Below are 18,365 nucleotides of genomic sequence, written 5' to 3' on the forward strand. Positions count from 1 at the left end.
TAGGGGGTGGGAGAAGCAGCAACTGCAGCTCTGACTCCAACTCCAACCCCAGAATTAGAGCCACTGTTGCTGCCCCCCACCATCTGCCCCCCAGCTTATGCTCCCCTCCTTTGCTCCCCACTACCCCTCCACCTGCCATCTCTGTCCCCCATCTACCATTGCTGTTACCTCCGTGTCACAGGTCGAGCTCTGGCCGGGCCCCACTCTGGCCAGGGGCAGAGAGCACCAAACATGTGCTGCCTCCAATCCCAGCTTGGCCATGCAGCAGTGGTAGTGGCAGCAGCTCTGGTCCAGGGCCAGGGCAGGAGCCAGGGCCAAAGCTGCCACTGCCACAGGGGCAGTTGTCTTAAATTTGAAGTTGTCTTGGATTCAGGTAAATACGGTATTTGTTCTATTGGACCATACAGGCTTGAGAATAATGTGGTTAGAAAAAACAAAATCCTAAGCACCAGGAAATGCTCCCATGACTTGTAAAATGTGGCAGGTGCCATGAGTCCTGCCTCTTACACAGAGGGAAGAGAAGGACAGGGAGTTTCTTGGGCTAGGTGCTGCTAAAGGGCAAAAAACTCAATAAGCAGCAAGCCTTGCCTAAGCTCTTGTCTCAATTCGGAGTCCAAACATGCTTTGACTTTGATTGCCCTTAATAGCTGTAGGTATTGATGACCTATGCACAATGCCTCATCTCTGTGAACATGCTGAATGGTCAGATGAACTCAGGGAAGAATCAGAGAAGCTTGGAGGGAAGTACTCAGAGTCAAACTCTAAATCAATATGGTATTGATAAGACTATGTCAGACTCTTATGCCCTCTTGCTGATTTAGAAACAAATACAGCATGTAGTTTTGGAGGAACAGTTCTCTCTCTTCTTCAGGGCAAGCCTGAATGAGCCACGCATTTCAGATATGATGTATGACCCTTCCTGACTCTGACATGAGAAAATTATTGACTGTACAAAATCAAACCTAATGTTGGGGAGAAAAATCATCTCTTTCCTATCATCCAAAAAGTTTGCCTTAACCCACACAGTCTGATGGAAGTGGAAAGCTGGGACTGAAAGAATTTCATACCCTCTGGACAAAGATTCAGAAATATCAGGTGAGATATGGACTTCCTTTGAGCAGACAGCGGTGTGCAATACAGGTGGATATATATCGATCTAGTGGTGCTCAACCTACTGCCCCTGGGCTAGATCCAGCCCACAAAGCCATATCATTCAGTCCATGAGGTGCCCCATAGTTTAAACCATTTTGTGGTGAGGAAGTGGTGGCAACACTAACTGCTCACAGAATCGCAACGTCGCCATCTAGGAGGCTAGATGTACACCTTGCTGGGGTCGTTTGACCCCAGTACTCTTTCCTGGCATGGCAGGGGGTCAGACTAGATGATCTACTCAGGTCCCTTCCGACCCTAGAAACTATGAAACAATTAATACTGCCATTGTTCCCCACTGCCAAATTTTGAGACCCATGTGGAGCCTGGTGGTTGGAATACACACACAGCCCTGCGTGCTGGGTCATGCTGGTGTACAGTTGCTTTACAGCCAGATCTGGCACATGGGATCAGGCAGGCGTGCTAGATCTCACCTGTAAACTGACCCTAAACCTCAGCTCTGTGCAGGACTCATCCTGCAGACCAGCCCCACACTACTCATTCAGCCTGTGGAGCCTGGAAAGATTGAGCACCGCTGTATCAATCTGTTCCACATATTACAAAGCTGTTAAGTCTCCAGAGGCACTGAATACGGTGCTTAGATGATTGGGTCAATGTATCTACACTGGTTAGATAAAGGAGGAGGTGGAACTAACATTAGTTCGTATCTGCTTTTTGGCCCAGTTGTATGAGATGCTGAAGTCTGTTTCCTTTCTCTCAAGCCAGTGTGAGTTGGAGGCCCTCAGCTCCTTGCAAATGGCAAGCTTGATAGATAGGGCCCAAGAAAGGTTCAGGAGCATGAAATGAGACACCAAAGTAAGAAAACAGTGCACATTTTAAACCCAGGGCTGTTTCGGTCCAGTCCATGTACTTCCTGGGAAGCCCTGCCCCTAACTACCCATCAGCTTTACCAGGCAGTGGTAACAAAAACAGTGCAGCAGAACAGCCACATGGAAGTAAGAAGTGAACCAACAACACTGAAGGTACTTGTTACTTCACCTTCTACACCTGAGAATGGCACTGACCACAAGTGACAGCACACCCTGCAGAGGGAAGGTGTCAGGTCTCCCAGCAACAGGGACCCGTGGTCTGGTTCATTTTGCGTGACTGATGTAGAACAGTCTTCAGCAGCAGAGGATCTGCCCTCCAGGTCTGCACCCTTAGGACAATCAGCTATGCCTTAACATTTTGCAGGGAAGGCCAAGACTAGGAGCTTCCTCGGCTCATTGCATCAGCATCACCACCTTCTTCCCTCCCTCTGGTACTCCCCTGCCTCCGTCCTTAACCTTCACACTCTCTTAAAGTCACCACTAGGAAGAGCACTGGGCTGCACAGCACGTGCTTTCTCAGTGATGCTACACTTCCGCATTAGCTTTGACATGGGATTGCCGTGCTTCCAGAGATTCCCCCACAGCCTTGTCCCCTCCTGCATGCTGTACTGAAGGAAGATCTAAGAATTCATCTGCCACTGCTCCAAGGACTAAACCCCAAATCCCTTTGAGGGACTTGTATCTTCCATGTCTGTCTCACTCCTCAGCAAAGCGCACAAACTGCCTTTCAGAAGCCTTTATCTGACTTTCAGCAAAACAGAGAAAAACTATACTCTGAATGATTGATAAGTTCTAACAGCAAGCCTTGTGTTTTACAGAAAATTTACAGGGAAATTGATGTTGATCGTTCTGGTACCATGAACTCCTACGAGATGCGGCGAGCATTAGAAACAGCAGGTAGTTTTATGCTTCTGGTTGTACTGCCCCCACACTTGCAGGTCTGTATTAAGGATTATACCATTTCAAGTCTCAGGCTTCGGAGGTCCCTTCCAGCCCTGTTCTTCTAGATGCTTGGTGAATCTTAAGAGTCAGAATAAGATGCTTAGCTACACCTTGGAGGACCTCACAAGGTTACACAATGCCCTGGGCTTCACACCAGTCCCAAGAACCTCTTTTTACATTTACTCATCCCCACAGCCTTGACATTATAGTGTTGGCAAGGCTGCTATTACTGTCTGGTTGCTTTGGTGGAGAGCCTACTTCCCTTTTAATAATGCTGTGGCACCAAGGGGTAGTGCTTCTATGCGTCTCAAACTGTCTTTTAGAATAGAAGGAAGTCCAGTCTTGCAGCAGCAGCAATGTTTCCTCTAATAACCAGTTTTCCTCCTGACTTGCCCTGAGAAAGCTGCCGCTCCCTTCAAGAACATGAGTCAGAATGGGTTCTGCTAACCTTCCTGATCCCACAGGATTGGCCCAGCCAATGACAAGCCAAAATCCTGGGAGACTCAGAAATACCAATGGATAAACTGAAGGGGGAAAAAAATGACTTAATCACAATCAACCAGCTTCAGAACTTAAACTGCTGACTGCAAAATTCCACCTCCTCTATGTGGCCAAGAATTGCTGCATTTTCAGAGGTGCTCTTGTTTTGCAAGCACTTTTAACATTTTTTTATGCCCCATTAGCTAAAGCTCTGATTGTGAACCCCACCCCCACCCCTCCCGTTGCATTATCAGAAATGCAGTGCCATGAATGTCTCTGCCTTGTATTTTGCCCACCAGGCTTCAAGCTGAATTGCCAGTTGCATCAAGTCATCGTGGCCCGTTTTGCAGATGAGCAGCTCATCATTGACTTTGACAATTTTGTCAGGTGCTTGATTCGGCTGGAAACTTTGTTCAGTGAGTATGCGCTTAGTGACTCCATGGGGCAGAACAGCCCCTCTGCATTTCACAAGTTCCACACAGATAAGAATGCAAAATTATTTTGGCTTCATAGCAGAACAATTTAAAAGCAGCCGATGGTCTGAGCCTGCAATCTGATCTGCATGGCAAGACCCCTCCCCCCATATCTTCCTCATGGCCCTGCAGGATTGGGGCCCAGTGGGTTTTGTTCCTTCTTCCAACGCATGCAGCCAAGCATTAACTGAGCAAGAACAACAGCTTTAACAAGGAACACTTGTTGTTACTGTGAAAATGTCTTTGTAATAGACACAAAGCAGAGCATTAAGGAATTTTAATAATTTAATGTTTTGGCTTTTGTTGTTTGTTTCCTTTCTTGATTTCATTTAGCTTAGACCAGTCAGCAAGTTCCTCATGCATTAGCACAAAGCTTCAAGAGTTTGGCCACAAATCACAGAATAATTTGATAATGTTTGTTGTGGGGGGCAGGAAGGTGCTTTGCTTTGTTACTTTGGAAAAGGTCATTTTCATAAACCCTGAAGCAGTTGGGGTGAACTTTGCTGCTATACCTTTAAGACAAAGGGATACATCAACTTCAGCAACTTTCTTGCCATTCATCTCTTTATTTATCCCTTTCTGTGACAGAAATATTTACAAAACTGGATGCTGCAAAAACAGGGACAGTGGAGATGAACCTTAACACTGTAAGTTAATACATTCAATGGTAGGGATCATTGTTTGCTACAAGAGCCACATTGTCTTTGGTAGTGCTGGATTACTATATTCTGGCTGTATGCTTGGCTTGCTGTTTAGCATGACTGATGCATTTGGGGGGGGAGGGGGGAGTGTTGAGGTCCAGGCCCAAGACAGATTTGGGTACCTTGTATGCATGGAACTGTGGACACATTTTTTTTTTTTTTTTTTTTAGAAAAGATAAAGCTCAGTCTTAGCTACTTACGTTGTCTCCCATCACACCCCATTGGCCTCTTCCACTTCAAATAGCCTGTGCTGCTGGGATAAATTCTGATTGCACCCCCTTTTCCTTTTCCCTTTATGCCTTCTCAGCTCGTATCCTCTATTATTTCTGCCTTTCAAAGGGGGTTCAGATAAAGTAAAACCAGGGCTACTTTACTGCTTATCCACAAAGGATCTGCTTGATAATTACACCTCTATTTAATTTGTTTTAATTTTTCTAAGTGTCCCCAAGTTGACAGCACCTCTATGCAGGAGATGAGCTGCTGTTACTTCCCATTACTTTGAATGATGTTTTGAGTACAGTTGGCTCCTTCTGCTGACAACTTGGTCAAGTGACTGAAAAAGAACACCTGAAGTTGTTTCCACCATAAATGCCTCTTTTCACTTCAGACTTTTTAGTGTTACATGAACATTTCATGCACTTGATTATCTCAGGAGGCACCTGACAGACATCCCACAGATCATCTTCACTTGTAAGAGCATTTAGGTCAGGGATGTGTACACCAGACACATTTATTTTGTTCTGTAGTAAAATGAGAGGATACACATATATTACACTAGCATAAGTGACTCCATCCTAGGGGAAAGTTACCCCTCACACTGGGTACATCTACACATGCACTTGGATGTAGAGTTGACCAATTAGCTCCACAGTAAAGTGTCCCTATTAGGGCACAGTAAATTAACTAACTCTGCTGTAGGACAGTACTGCCCAACAAGTATTATCCTACAGTGGAGTAGTTATTACACATGTTGCAACACACATGTAGGTGGCAACTGAGGTTGGCTGGGGCACAAGAATACTTCAGTGCAGGGTTGCCTGCCAGCTAGCCAGTCCTGCACTGTAGTACCCTCATGCCCTAACCAGCCCTGTGCAGCACTTTGAGCCAGGGCAGAGTAGCAGAGGCTGGCAGGCAGATACTGTGTGAGCCCCCTGCCAGCTAGGGCTGCTCTGCCCAGGCTCAATATGCTGCAGTCCCAAGGACACATGTAAATGTGGTGCCCAGAAGCAATAAACTCCAGCAAACTGCTAGAATTTATTTGGGTGCAGTAATAGCACATGTAGATGCACACACTGAGGAGCAACTACATACCAGAATCCTGGGTGCAGATCTGCTCTTCTAGTCCAGAGATCAGCAACCTATGGCCCAACCCCCATCGCTTCCCTACTCTGAGCTAGGTCATATTGGCCCCTGCCCTTCTTCCCCTCTGGATAATGTTGTGGACCTCTGCCCATGTCAGTTTTATCAGCATTGTGGTGCTGTTTATCTAACACAAACCAGCTGCCCTGCCATCCAGTGGCCAGACCTGTTATAGCACCCACTGTAGGCATACTGCTTAGGAAAGCTGGAGGTGTGCCTACTCCACTTTATGAAACATGCCTATAACTTAGTGAAATCTTGGGGAGATTATTCCATAGTAATTGTATAATGTTTCTTCAACTTTTTCTTCCTTGCGCTAAAGCATGTGTGTGTAGACTTCATCCTGGGAACTCAACTCTCAGCACATACACCTACTAAAATTGCATTACAGGCCTTGCTATTGTATACATTAACGTATCTCTTGTTTTGCCTTCCCCAGTGGCTGTGTTTTACTATCATTTGAAGCAGAGCCTACAATCATCTGAAAACTTCTTGTGAAAAATCTGGACCATGAAAAATGTGTGCAATACGCAAGGGGGAAACAAAATACACTGTATGCCAACATTGATAGATGCCTTATATTTATGAATGGCACTGATTTGCACCAATGTGGAGGTGGCCACAGAAAGAGTATTATAGCATCAGAACGCCAAAGCTCCAGTGCAAATGCTTGCTGTCTCATTATATGGACTGGGTGATTTTTTTTTATTTTTTTTTTTTTACTATCTTTTATAACCTCTCTGTGAAAGCTTTAATTTTTATATATATATTCTTCAGTTGTATTTAACGAGCTAGCTTGTTTAATTAGGAAGTTATTTAAAAGTGCAAGTAACCATGAATCTCGTCTGAAGAAAAGCTAGGAACAAAGCTTGTAATTCCTTGTCATTTGAGGGAAGAGAGGGCAATGGCATCTTACTCAAAATTGCAAACCAAGTGGCAAGGCTGATGAAAGAAGGCAGCACAGAGGTTATTTAAAAAAAAAACCCAAACAAACAAAAACTTTTAGAAGTGCTGTGCCTTTTTTCCCCCCCCTACAAGCTAGAGCACAATGGACAAGGTTTCCTTTTAAATCCACAGTGCAACGAACAGATGCTATATTGTACTGCATTCTCTTAACCCCATTCAGTGAGATTTGATGTTTCAGACACATGATCTACAACATTTTCTGAGTTCAGGCAAAGAATCAAAGCAGTTTGACCAGCAGGAAAGCTATACACCAAAAAGAGAGAACAGGATCCAACTCTAACACTCAATCAGCATGTAAAAAGACTGTCACCAATACCTGGGTCTACAACCAAAACTCCAGGAGAACACCGCTGGTGCCAGGCACAGGAAGGGAAGCAACTGCCAGTTCTCAACTATCAAATCAAAAAGGAAGCCTTGTTTACATCCATTATGTAGTACAACCCACCCCCTGCAAAAAACTTATTTCCAATGTTGCCTTCAACTCTTCCCAATTACTTTTTATATTTAAATAAAGACAGTTATGCCTGGTCCCAGCAAGGTGCTGTTTTGTAGAGGGTATTCACATGTATAAAGCATCAGTTGTCAACAAAAGGACACAGTCCTTGCAAAAAAAAAAGTATGCAGGCAAGTTCTGGTTGATAGCAACACTTTCAGTACAGTACAGGATGGCATGCATGTGGTAGGTAATTAGTAGTTGCATGGTTAGTTTCCTGCAGAAAGGAATTGTGCCAGGCACAGAGGAGACCTCTGAGTAATAGCACGCTGTGCACAGACAGCACAAAAACACAAAGGGCTGAACCATGCCCACACCTCCAGTTGAGAGCACAGACATTATGAATATCAAAGAGACTGCAGTTAGAGGTCTCACTACTTACTGCCTTGTGAACTTAATGAGGACTTATGTCTTCTTCTTACTGCTCCAGTGTGCAGACATTTGTCTTGTCAGTTGGCTACATACACCCATTCTTATGTAGCGAGGTCTAACAGCGTTTCACCGGGCCCTAGAGTCATTGAACAACTCTAGTTATTGAGCCTGGTGTTCAGAGAAATACAAGCAGGATTTTCCTGCTGCTTTTCTTCTTGTTTAGAATACAGAAGGACATCATCTGCTCACCCGCTTAAGCAACTATGACAATTGTTCCAACCGCTGACATCATTGTCGCACCCCAGCACAAACCCAGCTTGGACTCTTGCCACAGTCCTAGAATTGGGAAGTCCTTTTGCTCATGGCCATTCCCCTGAACTATCTGGTTCCACTTGTTCATGTCAACCTAATAAACTCTTTCAATTTACCAGGTCCAGGGAGATTAGACTACAATAAAACCATCTGCAGAACAATTCCCAAACCCCTGCTATAGCAGAAAGAACTTCCTTAGGAAAATGTGAACCTAAGGAGGATGCAGTGGTATCGGAGATCTCTGCTGCACTTTTTCTTTATACTCTGCCTACAGATGATGTAAGCATCTCAGGTTCTTTTCCAAGGCAAGTTTTGATCATTAGTATTCAATACATAAATCTTAAAAACAAAACATAACCATTATATCTCCAAAAGATTATTCTATTGGAAGAAGTTGGTTAAAAGGTAGAATATTCTTGTATGAGTACGTAACGTTATTGGAGTTAAGCAGAGTAATCACCTGTAACCCCTACTCCTAGGGTAACAGCTGACAATTTGTGTGTTAGAATAGATTTCTTTTTTCTTCAGATGAAAGTCAAAGGTCAAAATCTTTGAACTGGGGTACTCTATTGATACACCTGCATATTGGCTTGAGATGTCTCAAGGCTCATGTCTTATGTCAAGGACAGAGAGACACTAAATGCCTAAGCAGACAAAAAACTTTAATTATCACAATTAACAAAAAATAAAAACAGGTAGGATTATAACAAAGCTTGAGTTGTAAAGTCTACAGAAATTTTCTACACAATTTTCAAAAGTTACAAAAGACAATAAATACAGAATTTGTGTAAAAACAAGAGTCTCTAAAACTACATTACCTCTAATATAGCACATTGTTCTGAATACATGGAATTCCTAAGATGCTACTGCATTTTAAAGTTATTGCTCAACAAATAGGTCAAAAGTTCCTCACTGGTAGATGCACTGTTTTATCAACTGCATAACTTCATCTCAGCAACTTCAACAAAACATTCTGCTTGACAGCAGCGTGCTTTTGGATACTACGCAGGTATTTCGGATCATTTCTGCCACCAGGACAAAAGTCAGCTGTGGTAAACATGAATTCAATTCCCCCAGTGGCGAAGTGAAAAATTTGTTGCATTTCATTCAGGAAAAAAAAATAGAATGGGAATGCTATTTCTGTGTGCACACACCATTTGGGAAAGCTGAGAGGGACTTGAACGTCTGGCACGCTTAGCTCATTTGTAGCACAACCCCATTTGCTTGCAAGCAGCATTTCACTTAGAATGCCCTCCTCCATTTGTGAGTGCATCAATCCTTCATTTGTTTTCAACGCATATTCTTCATTGCTTTCAAGTTACACTGCTGTAGAATAAGTCTCATGAAATTGGAACTAACAAAAAATGAGTAATTTCTTGTATAGAAGTGATAAGTCACCCACAATTAGTACTTCATGAGTCAGGATTCTGTACAGTTTCATGCCAAACTTCTTTGCCTTGGTTTAATCCTTGGGTACAGCTGGGGGGAAAAAAAAAGAGGAAAATTAAACCTGAGGTGTTTTACAAAGTACAAGTCTAGCTTAGATTTAAAAATGGAAATGCAGATAAGCAAGTCACATATACCAAAAATAGCGCCAACAAAAGTGAATTTAGCAGTTGCAAATAATCACTATTATACTTAAAGTAACCATAAAAATAAGAGAGAGACCAACTATGGCCACACAATAGCACATAAATATGAATAATCAGAAGCAAACACTGAAAAGCAGACTATACTAAATTAATTCAGCCATTCAGCTCTATACAACAGACTGTAATACAATAGGTTACGCATAGCAAAGACAACTGGGAATTCAGATTAGACACTCTTTAGTGTGCAGTAAGTTTCAGGATGCATTTCTACATTACTTTAAACTCTAACCTTTAAAAAAAAAGTCTTCTATTCAGTTTCATATTTCTCGATGCCTATTATACCTTTGACTGACAACAGTTAATCTGAAAATCCAGTATAAATTATACACCTGCCACAGACAGAAACTAGTAGAGACCAGTGGTTCTCAACCTTGTTAGGCTCAAGGCACCCCTGGAAAATGCCAGCTCTTAGCTGTCACTCAGGTTTTGACTATGGAAAAATAACAGAGCAGTTCTTCTATTGCGAAGAACTCTGAAAGAGCATAGCAGGTTTTTGACACTCTGGATTCCTGTTTGAAATCCCTGGGTTTGTCGTGTGAATGCGTAGGTATCTGCACACCTAGAGTGCTAATATTGCACAGAACCCTGCAGCATCTTTAAAAGGATCTTGCTGTACCCCAGGGTGTTAAAGTGCTTTGGCTGAGAATTGCTGATCTAGACAATATAGAAAATATTATTGCTATCTCTAGCGATTTGGGACAGAGTCCTCATAAACCAGCTCTGAGAGAGCATGGCATTTTTAGTTAGTGGACACTGGCTGACAAGTTAATAAAAGAGCCATTTAACTGCCTGGCCTTGGAACGACTTAAACGAATTTTAGGGTTTGTCCAACTGGGAGACTTGGCATGGAATATGCTAAAGTGCAAATTAAAAAAAATACCCAGAGTGAAGGACTCCCGTTAACTCCCTGTGCAGAAGCACTTACTCTGGACTAAGGGCGTGAACACACAGAACATTTAACTCCAGAGGGTTCTTAACTTAACCCAGGGAAAGTGAGTGAACATGCCTCTCTCAGTACTTACTCTGGGAGAAAAGCTGATCTCCTGTGTGAAGATACTTCTGAGGAGGTCAGAACTAAATGTACTTGCTGGTGTGCATTACCACTGCCAGTTTCACTTCTGGGTTGCCGCTGGCTCAGCGCAAACTGGTTCCCCCACCACCCAGAACCCATGCTCTATAACAGCACCCACTTCAGGCAGCCAGCTTAGAACTGGGCACGTGTCCATGCCTTACTGTAGAATTAAATCCACTGGGGTTAACAGTTCTGGTAAAGCATACCTTGTCAGGAGTCTGGAAATACCTTTGTGTGGTTTAGTATAAGCGGAGAGTGATCGCAAGCTGGCAGGAACTACACTTTCAAATGCACATACTATTTCACAGTAACATCCCTGTGTAGAAGAGCCTTCCTTGCCATTTATATTTGCTATATATACAAATAAATGTGTCAGCATTTTGACTAGAGAAAGTGCTTGCACAATCAGGAGCAGACAAACTGTAGTGAGTCTATTGTAAGGCTTTTCAAAGTCAGCTGAACTTTTCACCATCAGCTGAGATGTGAAACCAAACAGGGAAGTTGCAAGGATACCAAGTACACACAACCAACAACTCTGCCAAAAGATTTCCCAGTCTGCACAAAAACAGTCTGCATCTGCACTGGAATTATGATCTGAAGACTTCTAGACAGCAACATCCCACTCATGCTCTGCATTATCTACAAAAGCTCTGGCATGGAACAGTGAGTTTCACTAACGAAAGATGAGTTTCCCCTATCCCAGCCCCAGGAAAGAGACCATAAGCAGCCTCACCAAACAACTACCTTGGAAATCCCCCAAAGCTTCATCCCTTAGCCTAGCCTAGAGATCCCAGGATGCCACAACACCCACTGGAGAAAGAGAAACCCTCCTACCCCCAAGGCTAGTTCCCACAGCTACAAGCCTCCTACCCTCATCCCTGGGGGACAGGTGGCAGTCTATCCTACTTATTAGCATGGAATGTCCTACCTCTCTGCAACCTAAACACAGCTCTATATGTCCTACAACTCCCAACTAAAAATATATCTCCAAACCTTGCCCATTTCTGATTCTAACCTGAACCTAAACAGGTAATAATTTATCTTAGAGATTCACCGAATGCATCTAACCTGAAAAGAGGAAAGCCACTGTTATAGAATACCAATCAGGAAGAATGCATGAAGCTATTACACATTTTCACTGGACTGAACAGCAAAGTACAAGTTACAGCCAAACTTGCGTGCATCCAGTATCCCGCATGTCTTTTCCCGGGGTCTATACAAAGGAATCCATCACTTTGAATACTTCAGTATTGTGAAGGTCTCTGGGTTTTACTGTAATATTCCTATATTAACTGTGTTCATGTTGTAACAATGTTACATGCCTCAGTTTCCTTGTAAAGCTAGTACATAGGAAGAGTTAGAGTCCCTGCTAGACCTTGGTAATTTAAGAGACCTGCCTACATGTGGGAAGAGACGAGATGAATTGGACCTCCAGCATCACAAGAGACTTGAATAGCTTTCTTGCCATTTCAGCAACACCCAGGAGACTCCAGGGTTGCTGAAGTAGATAAACATGACAATGGACATGGCATGGCAGACAAGCAGAGTATTAACTGGTGGTGGTCAGCCTGAAAAAAAAGAAGGCCAGCTGAGCAGCTGTATGGTTTGTGGCTGTGCAGGACTAGAGGGAGAACAGCTGATTTTACTTTGGGGTGCTCAGGGGCAGGAGGCCTACACTGAGAAGACAGACACTGAAAAGCCCTTTGAAGGGAATGGAGCACCACTGGCTGAGCAACCTTTAAACACCTTTTTTCGAAAAGGAGCCATCTGCTTTGCTGCTTGGAACTTTTGGGTATGCTTTTTCCCCTGTGAAGAGGTAAAGTGCTTCTCAGAAGCAGAACTGAGTACTAGCTCCCCAAGACAGGACAACAGGAAACCATGAAGTGTCAGAGACCAAAAGACTTAGAATGGGATAGAGTCAGGACATCCCTTTACTCAAGAAGCCTGCCTGGGATGGCTTTAGGGGGTACTCAGAGACTAGACAAGACTGGAGGTCCCCAGCAAGCACCACCCATAGAGGGAATCCAGGACAAATAAGAATTGGAGACTGAATATTTAACAGCTCACAAAATTAACTCCTTCACTTCCACTGAGCACAGTATCAGGAAGTGTTAGGCCGAAGGTAAGTAATCTATCAGCACTGCACTGCTTCTTAGGTTGTTAGCACAAAAGAGCAGAAGTCTCTTGTTCTCATGCCTACATTCCTGTGGAGCGTGGGGGTCAGGGTCAGGAGGGAAGGGGGTGGAAAAGAAGCTGTATGTATACACTTAGCACTGGCAGAATGATCCAACAGCGTGGAAGAAACAGGAAGTCTGTTTCTGATACCTCCTCCAAATGCTGCCAGGAGGAGGACAGTTCTTAGCTGAGCCATTTCCTCAGCGTGCTGATTTCATTCCCACAGCTCAGCACACACCATAATGCAAATTTACAGATGTGTGCTAGTGCACGTAGAGTGGCTTTCCCAAGCCCAGCACTGTTTCTGTGCTTCCACTGAAGTCCATTGCTACTCCAGGAACAGCAAGGCGAGAGAGTATTGTTCAGTTTCTGAGCATATGGACCCTGAGGAAAGAACGGGCCTCCTCCCTTTACTGTCATCACCTGAAGACATGAGAACAGCAGCACCTTTGGTCCCCCACAAGAGGAGGATCTCTCTCTAGACTGCTGCCTGGGCCTTTGTCCAGCTGGGGGAAAACTTCTGCCACAAGGCCATTCCCCAAAATACTTCCCATCCCAACAAAACCCCCTGAGGAAAATCATTTTGGTCGACTTTAAAACTGCATTAGTAGCTGGAATTAAGTCCTTCCTCTGCCCCCAACATGAGTATTCCTCTTGCCCATTTTAAAGGCCTGCTGCTACCCATCAAACAGAGCACGGAGCTTCCCAGATGAAAACGCTGCTTGACAAATATTTGGCTAAGCAGGGGGGGCATATTCTGAAAAACTGAATGTATAACATTATCAGCTGACCTGTTCTAAAAGGCACAGGACTCCAGCCCTCATCTCCAGCATTTGAGAGACTAGCCCTGGGAACTGAAGCTAAGTTGCCAGTATGGATTATCTACATGAGAGAGGGGGTACAGTCTCTGAAGCATCAAATATCAATCAGCTAAAATTGAGAGCAGCTAAGTGGTTCTAATGCTGAAGGATTATCACTTGGAGCAAAAATATAGGGCATGTATAAAAAGCTTAAAGGGGAAGACTTCTGAGACTTTTTAGGAGCTTGGAGAGAGAAAGAAGTGTTTAAAAAATTGTTCCTCCAATGAACCAGTGTTTTAAAGATAAGCAGAGGATTGGGGTGGGATGCAGGAAAGGAGAAACCACTACTGCTAATGTGCATTTATTTTATAGGCTATAAACCAGAGCAACTACTACACCAGCAGAGAACTACAAAAAAAGATTTGCCTGTTCCCCAAATCTGCACCATACGGAGCATGATGTGCGCCATTTCTCAGGATTAACATTATTAACGCACCAATCTGCCAGTTTCTTACTAGAACAGTATTTATCAGACCACATGCTGTCAGACTTCACATGCGAATCATGGCATAGGTTATGGAGGCTTCTTCACCTTCTGGCCAAAATAGTTTACTGACATTAGTGACACTAAGTTACTAGAGCAGAGCAATAAGAATCTGTACAGGTTTAGCTATGACAGTATGATCTCTGTCCCCTCTCTCCTGCCCCCAGCATGGGACAACAGTTGTGTTCTGCAGGACGCTGCCCTCTGAAACAGCCAAGTGCAGAATTAGAAAGCATGATGCCATATGCATGACCACCCAGAAGAGAGGCAGAAAGGCTAAGAGCTCACCCTGGTAACTGTCATAGGACCAGACACTAAATAACCTGAACACAAGGGTCAGATCTGCAGCCGGCTGTGCTTACAGGTCTCACTTCTAGATAACACTGGTTGGTTACAAGTCAGTGGTTGTTGCAGTGAATAGGTATCAAGAGAAACTCACCCCCAGCAGGTTGCGTGGTACATATCCTTCCTTGTCATTTAGCCGTGCCCACCACCACTCAATTTCATCTTCATCTTCCCGGCGCAAAACAGTCATGCAGTCCCCTTCTTTCATGGACAGCTCATCGTTCTTCTCAGCTTCATAATCCCAGAGGGCATAGATCACCCCTTTGTTCATTATCCCCATTTTCTCCTGCACACCTAAAGCATTAATGAGAAAAAGCAGCTCAATCTAAAAACTGGATCGCGGTATCACTTGCAAAATGCATGAGAAAAATCATGATTCAGATCAAGTTAACCATCCATTCATAAGGAAACACTACAAGCATTCCTTAAAGTTACTACAAGAATCACAGCCGTGATCTCACATTCCAGTCTCCTATTTGTATAGTACATGAGGATCAGTAATGAAACAGTAGGACAGCCCAAGTTACAGACCTACCATAAAATCCCTATCATGAAAGGGCTGCTAATTATTCAAAGGTGCAAAAAGAAAAATACTTCTACACTGGTTTTCTACAGCCAGGGGACACAAAGAAACACTGATTGCCATTTCTAGACAGTAGTTTATTAACTTTATGTACAACAACAAAGCTTTTATTCAGCAACAGAAAAGTGAAGGTGGCATTTACAGTAGGCAAGTGCTACCATGTTCATTAGACAGATGGGGAAACTAACGAGTGGAAAGATTAAGTGCATTTCCAGTACCAATTAATTTCAAAACCAAGAATAGATCAATCACCTGATTAAGGCCCACACTTCAACCTCTGCCAGACACAGGTCACCTCCACCCACAACTTAACCTTTAAGAAACTCCTGGTTTTGTTCGTCACAAACACACATTCCTAAATCTGTACTAATTTCATCTTGATTTAGAAAAACAAGTCAGTTAAATTACCTCCCCACCATATGTTGAACAAATCTGTGATAATTATTTAGTGTTTGCATCTAGGAGAATTAGTGCATTGAAAGTGCTGTTTTCAAAAGCTCCCTTCTCACATGTTTCCCTGCTTCCGCACTACTGCCCAAAAGCAGGCAGGTTAATTTGGAGTTAGAGTTAACAAAATACTGGTTACAAAGACTTCTTACTTAGTTCCCATATTTAGCCGAATCAAATGACTTGGGATTTAAGATGACCGCCCCCCCAATTAGATTGTATATGTAGAAAAACTAGAAATGTGTTATAATTTTCCACGTATACAATCTGATTATTGGAGGATCATCTTAAATTCCTTCCCACCAGGCCACCCCCCAACACTGCTCTGGCAGGGAAAGCAGTGGTACAGGGGCAAACATTGACAGGGAGGTAAAGCAACCTGACCCTCGCACCATGTGCTCCTGCTCCCTCTGCCACTTGGCCTCCCTGCTTCCTGTCCCGCACCCCTCAGTGCCTTTCCCCACTGGTCCCACTTACCATGAGCTGTGGCTCTAGCTCTAGCCCTGCTCCAGCCCAAGACAGCACATACTGACTCTGGCCCCAACCCAGCCAGGCAGCAGCAGTTGTAGCGTTCTTGGCACCCCGACTCCCGCGCCACTGCTTCTTGGCCGGGAGGGGACCAGGGCATGTGCTCCATGCCCTGGACCAAAGAGGGGCCTAAGCTGGAGCCAACTTGAGGCAAACATTAAAAGGGAGAGACAGGGGTGGGGGTGGGGAGAAGTAGCACAGAGCAGAGTTGGTAGGCGAGTGACTGACTCCAACCTCCTCCTCCCACCTTTCTAAAATCCAACATGAAGGACTTCCCCCCCCAGGCAGAACAGAGGGGGGAAAAGCCTCATCCTGGATTCAAGTAAATACAATATTCTATCTAAAATGACAGAGCTTAGCTCTCTTCTCCCTTCTAGGGCGAGAGGAGATAGAAAATATACACAATTCATCCTTGGCAACAAAAGGAAGGAAACAAAAGCATTTGTGGTAAATGTAGCAGCTATGCTGTGGTGGTAGATGATTCAGCATTTTCTGGTTTGCAGGAAAGCTCATGGTGAAAGCTGAAATCCTGACAGTGTTGATTTGTTCCCTGCTTTCATACAGCTAATCAGCACTGCTTAACATGAATGCCAGAGTCTTTGGAACAGGACTTCTCCGTTCAGTTACAGGAACAAGCTTTCCACATTGAGAAGAGTCAGAATGCCAAACAATGCAAGTTATGCAGGCTTTCAGGGAGGTGGGCTGACAGAGCTACAGTGCATGGGAAATGCATAACCATCATCTTCTTATGGCTTATATAAAAAATCATTACTTTCTTTAGCTGAGTTTAAATAACGTGCCCGATAAGGCTCTTGGTTCTTTAAAAAAAAAGAAAATGGTATCAAGGCTCCACCAGGCAGGACTAGTCACACACCTGCCGAGAGAGAGATCATGCAACCAGGAAGAGCAAGGACCTGTGCTGACTTTATTTAGCAACTGTAGGTACAGGTCAGAGGAACCAGGGACTTGGGTAGCTGTGTGGGTCTCCCCACAGCAACATGCAAAAGCAAAGCTGACTGGAGAAGAGCCAGCATGTTAGGAAAGGATGAGAAGCATGTGGGACAGGAGCAAAAGCAACTGACTGTCCTTAGACAAAGGACTTCATGATCACCTGGTGAAGAACCAAAAAGGATTGGAGAAGCCTGAATACAAATGAGTGAAGGAGTGTACAATTTTTAGGGAATTCAACCAGATGGCAAAGGGCAGATTTCAACTGGGAGCACCATGTGCATACTGTGCGAATGGCCAGACATAGCGCTGGCACCTCCATACAGCAGAAGCATCAACCAGAAAACAAACCCCTTGAGACACCATTGCAACATCACACACACATTCGCACACCCTACATGTATGCATGGGCAGGGATTACTGGCAGACCATGGGCATGAAATCTCCTCTACCATCTCCATTTTGATCTGAGCAGGTATTTGTACAGGATTCCTTTCCACCTCTGATGGACTGAGATTTGTGTTCAGCCTAATGCCTTCACTTTCACCAACTATTTTACTGGGTACTGAAGTGACACTCTGCCTCAGTAACCTTAATTACACTGGATAGCAAAAAATTGCAACAATAAGGATCAACCAAAGGCTTTAACAGGAGAAGCAGCTGAATGGAGGAGGAAGGCAAGATAATGAAACAAAACAGCAGAGGAGACAAAGTTACATGTAATGGACATGATTTTGTCTAAATGCTCCCCCCCCCAGTTTGCTCCAATCAAGTAATCTCTCATAAAACAAAAGCCAGCAGATCTAAGAGTGGATGCGATTATATGCTAAGTAATACCATAGTTCTGCTGTAAGCATCTTGTCCTCTGCATGGATTAATTTAAATTTGGCTAGATTTGCTGCAGCTGCTGTTACAAGGATTGTCTGTTCATTGACACTAAAAGGGATTGGTGAATAATAACCAGGACTATGCATTATTATCTGTTCTGCTGCTGCCCAGCACCAAGCAGGCCAACCCAGTTGACTAGCAGGTTCTGGCCACTGCATACCAAACTATGGAAGCACTTCAAATCAACACTCATTTAAGAATAGTAACACAGGCAAATTGAGAGGGAAGCACTCCAAACTAGCTCTCTGGTACCAGAAACAAGAGCTGCTTCTTCAAGAAACCTCCAACCACTTCTGGCTTCCAGAA

At 43.9% G+C, this 18,365-nt stretch overlaps 2 protein-coding genes across 3 annotated transcripts in view; one reads left to right on the plus strand and one right to left on the minus strand.

The window, feature by feature from the left end:
• The window catches only part of CAPN2 (calpain 2), a 61,486-nt gene extending 54,146 nt beyond the window's left edge, over positions 1-7,340 (plus strand). The window contains exons 17-21 of the mRNA XM_019516509.1: positions 1,027-1,095; positions 2,798-2,876; positions 3,701-3,817; positions 4,463-4,521; positions 6,374-7,340. Of these exons, the coding sequence (XP_019372054.1) occupies positions 1,027-1,095; positions 2,798-2,876; positions 3,701-3,817; positions 4,463-4,521; positions 6,374-6,397 (348 nt within the window). The 3' untranslated portion in view covers positions 6,398-7,340. The remainder of the gene's footprint in view (positions 1-1,026; positions 1,096-2,797; positions 2,877-3,700; positions 3,818-4,462; positions 4,522-6,373) is intronic.
• Positions 7,341-8,718: 1,378 nt separating this feature from the next.
• The window catches only part of TP53BP2 (tumor protein p53 binding protein 2), a 43,300-nt gene continuing 33,653 nt past the window's right edge, over positions 8,719-18,365 (minus strand). For both annotated transcript variants that reach the window (XM_019516508.1, XM_019516507.1), the window contains exons 16-17: positions 14,760-14,959; positions 8,719-9,556 (exon numbers count right to left, since the gene is read on the minus strand). In XM_019516508.1, the coding sequence (XP_019372053.1) occupies positions 9,515-9,556; positions 14,760-14,959 (242 nt within the window). In that variant the 3' untranslated portion in view covers positions 8,719-9,514. The remainder of the gene's footprint in view (positions 9,557-14,759; positions 14,960-18,365) is intronic.

The sequence above is a fragment of the Gavialis gangeticus genome, unplaced genomic scaffold, assembly GCF_001723915.1.
Source record: "Gavialis gangeticus isolate Ggan-Ray unplaced genomic scaffold, GavGan_comp1, whole genome shotgun sequence".
Classification (NCBI taxonomy): Eukaryota; Metazoa; Chordata; order Crocodylia; family Gavialidae; genus Gavialis; species Gavialis gangeticus.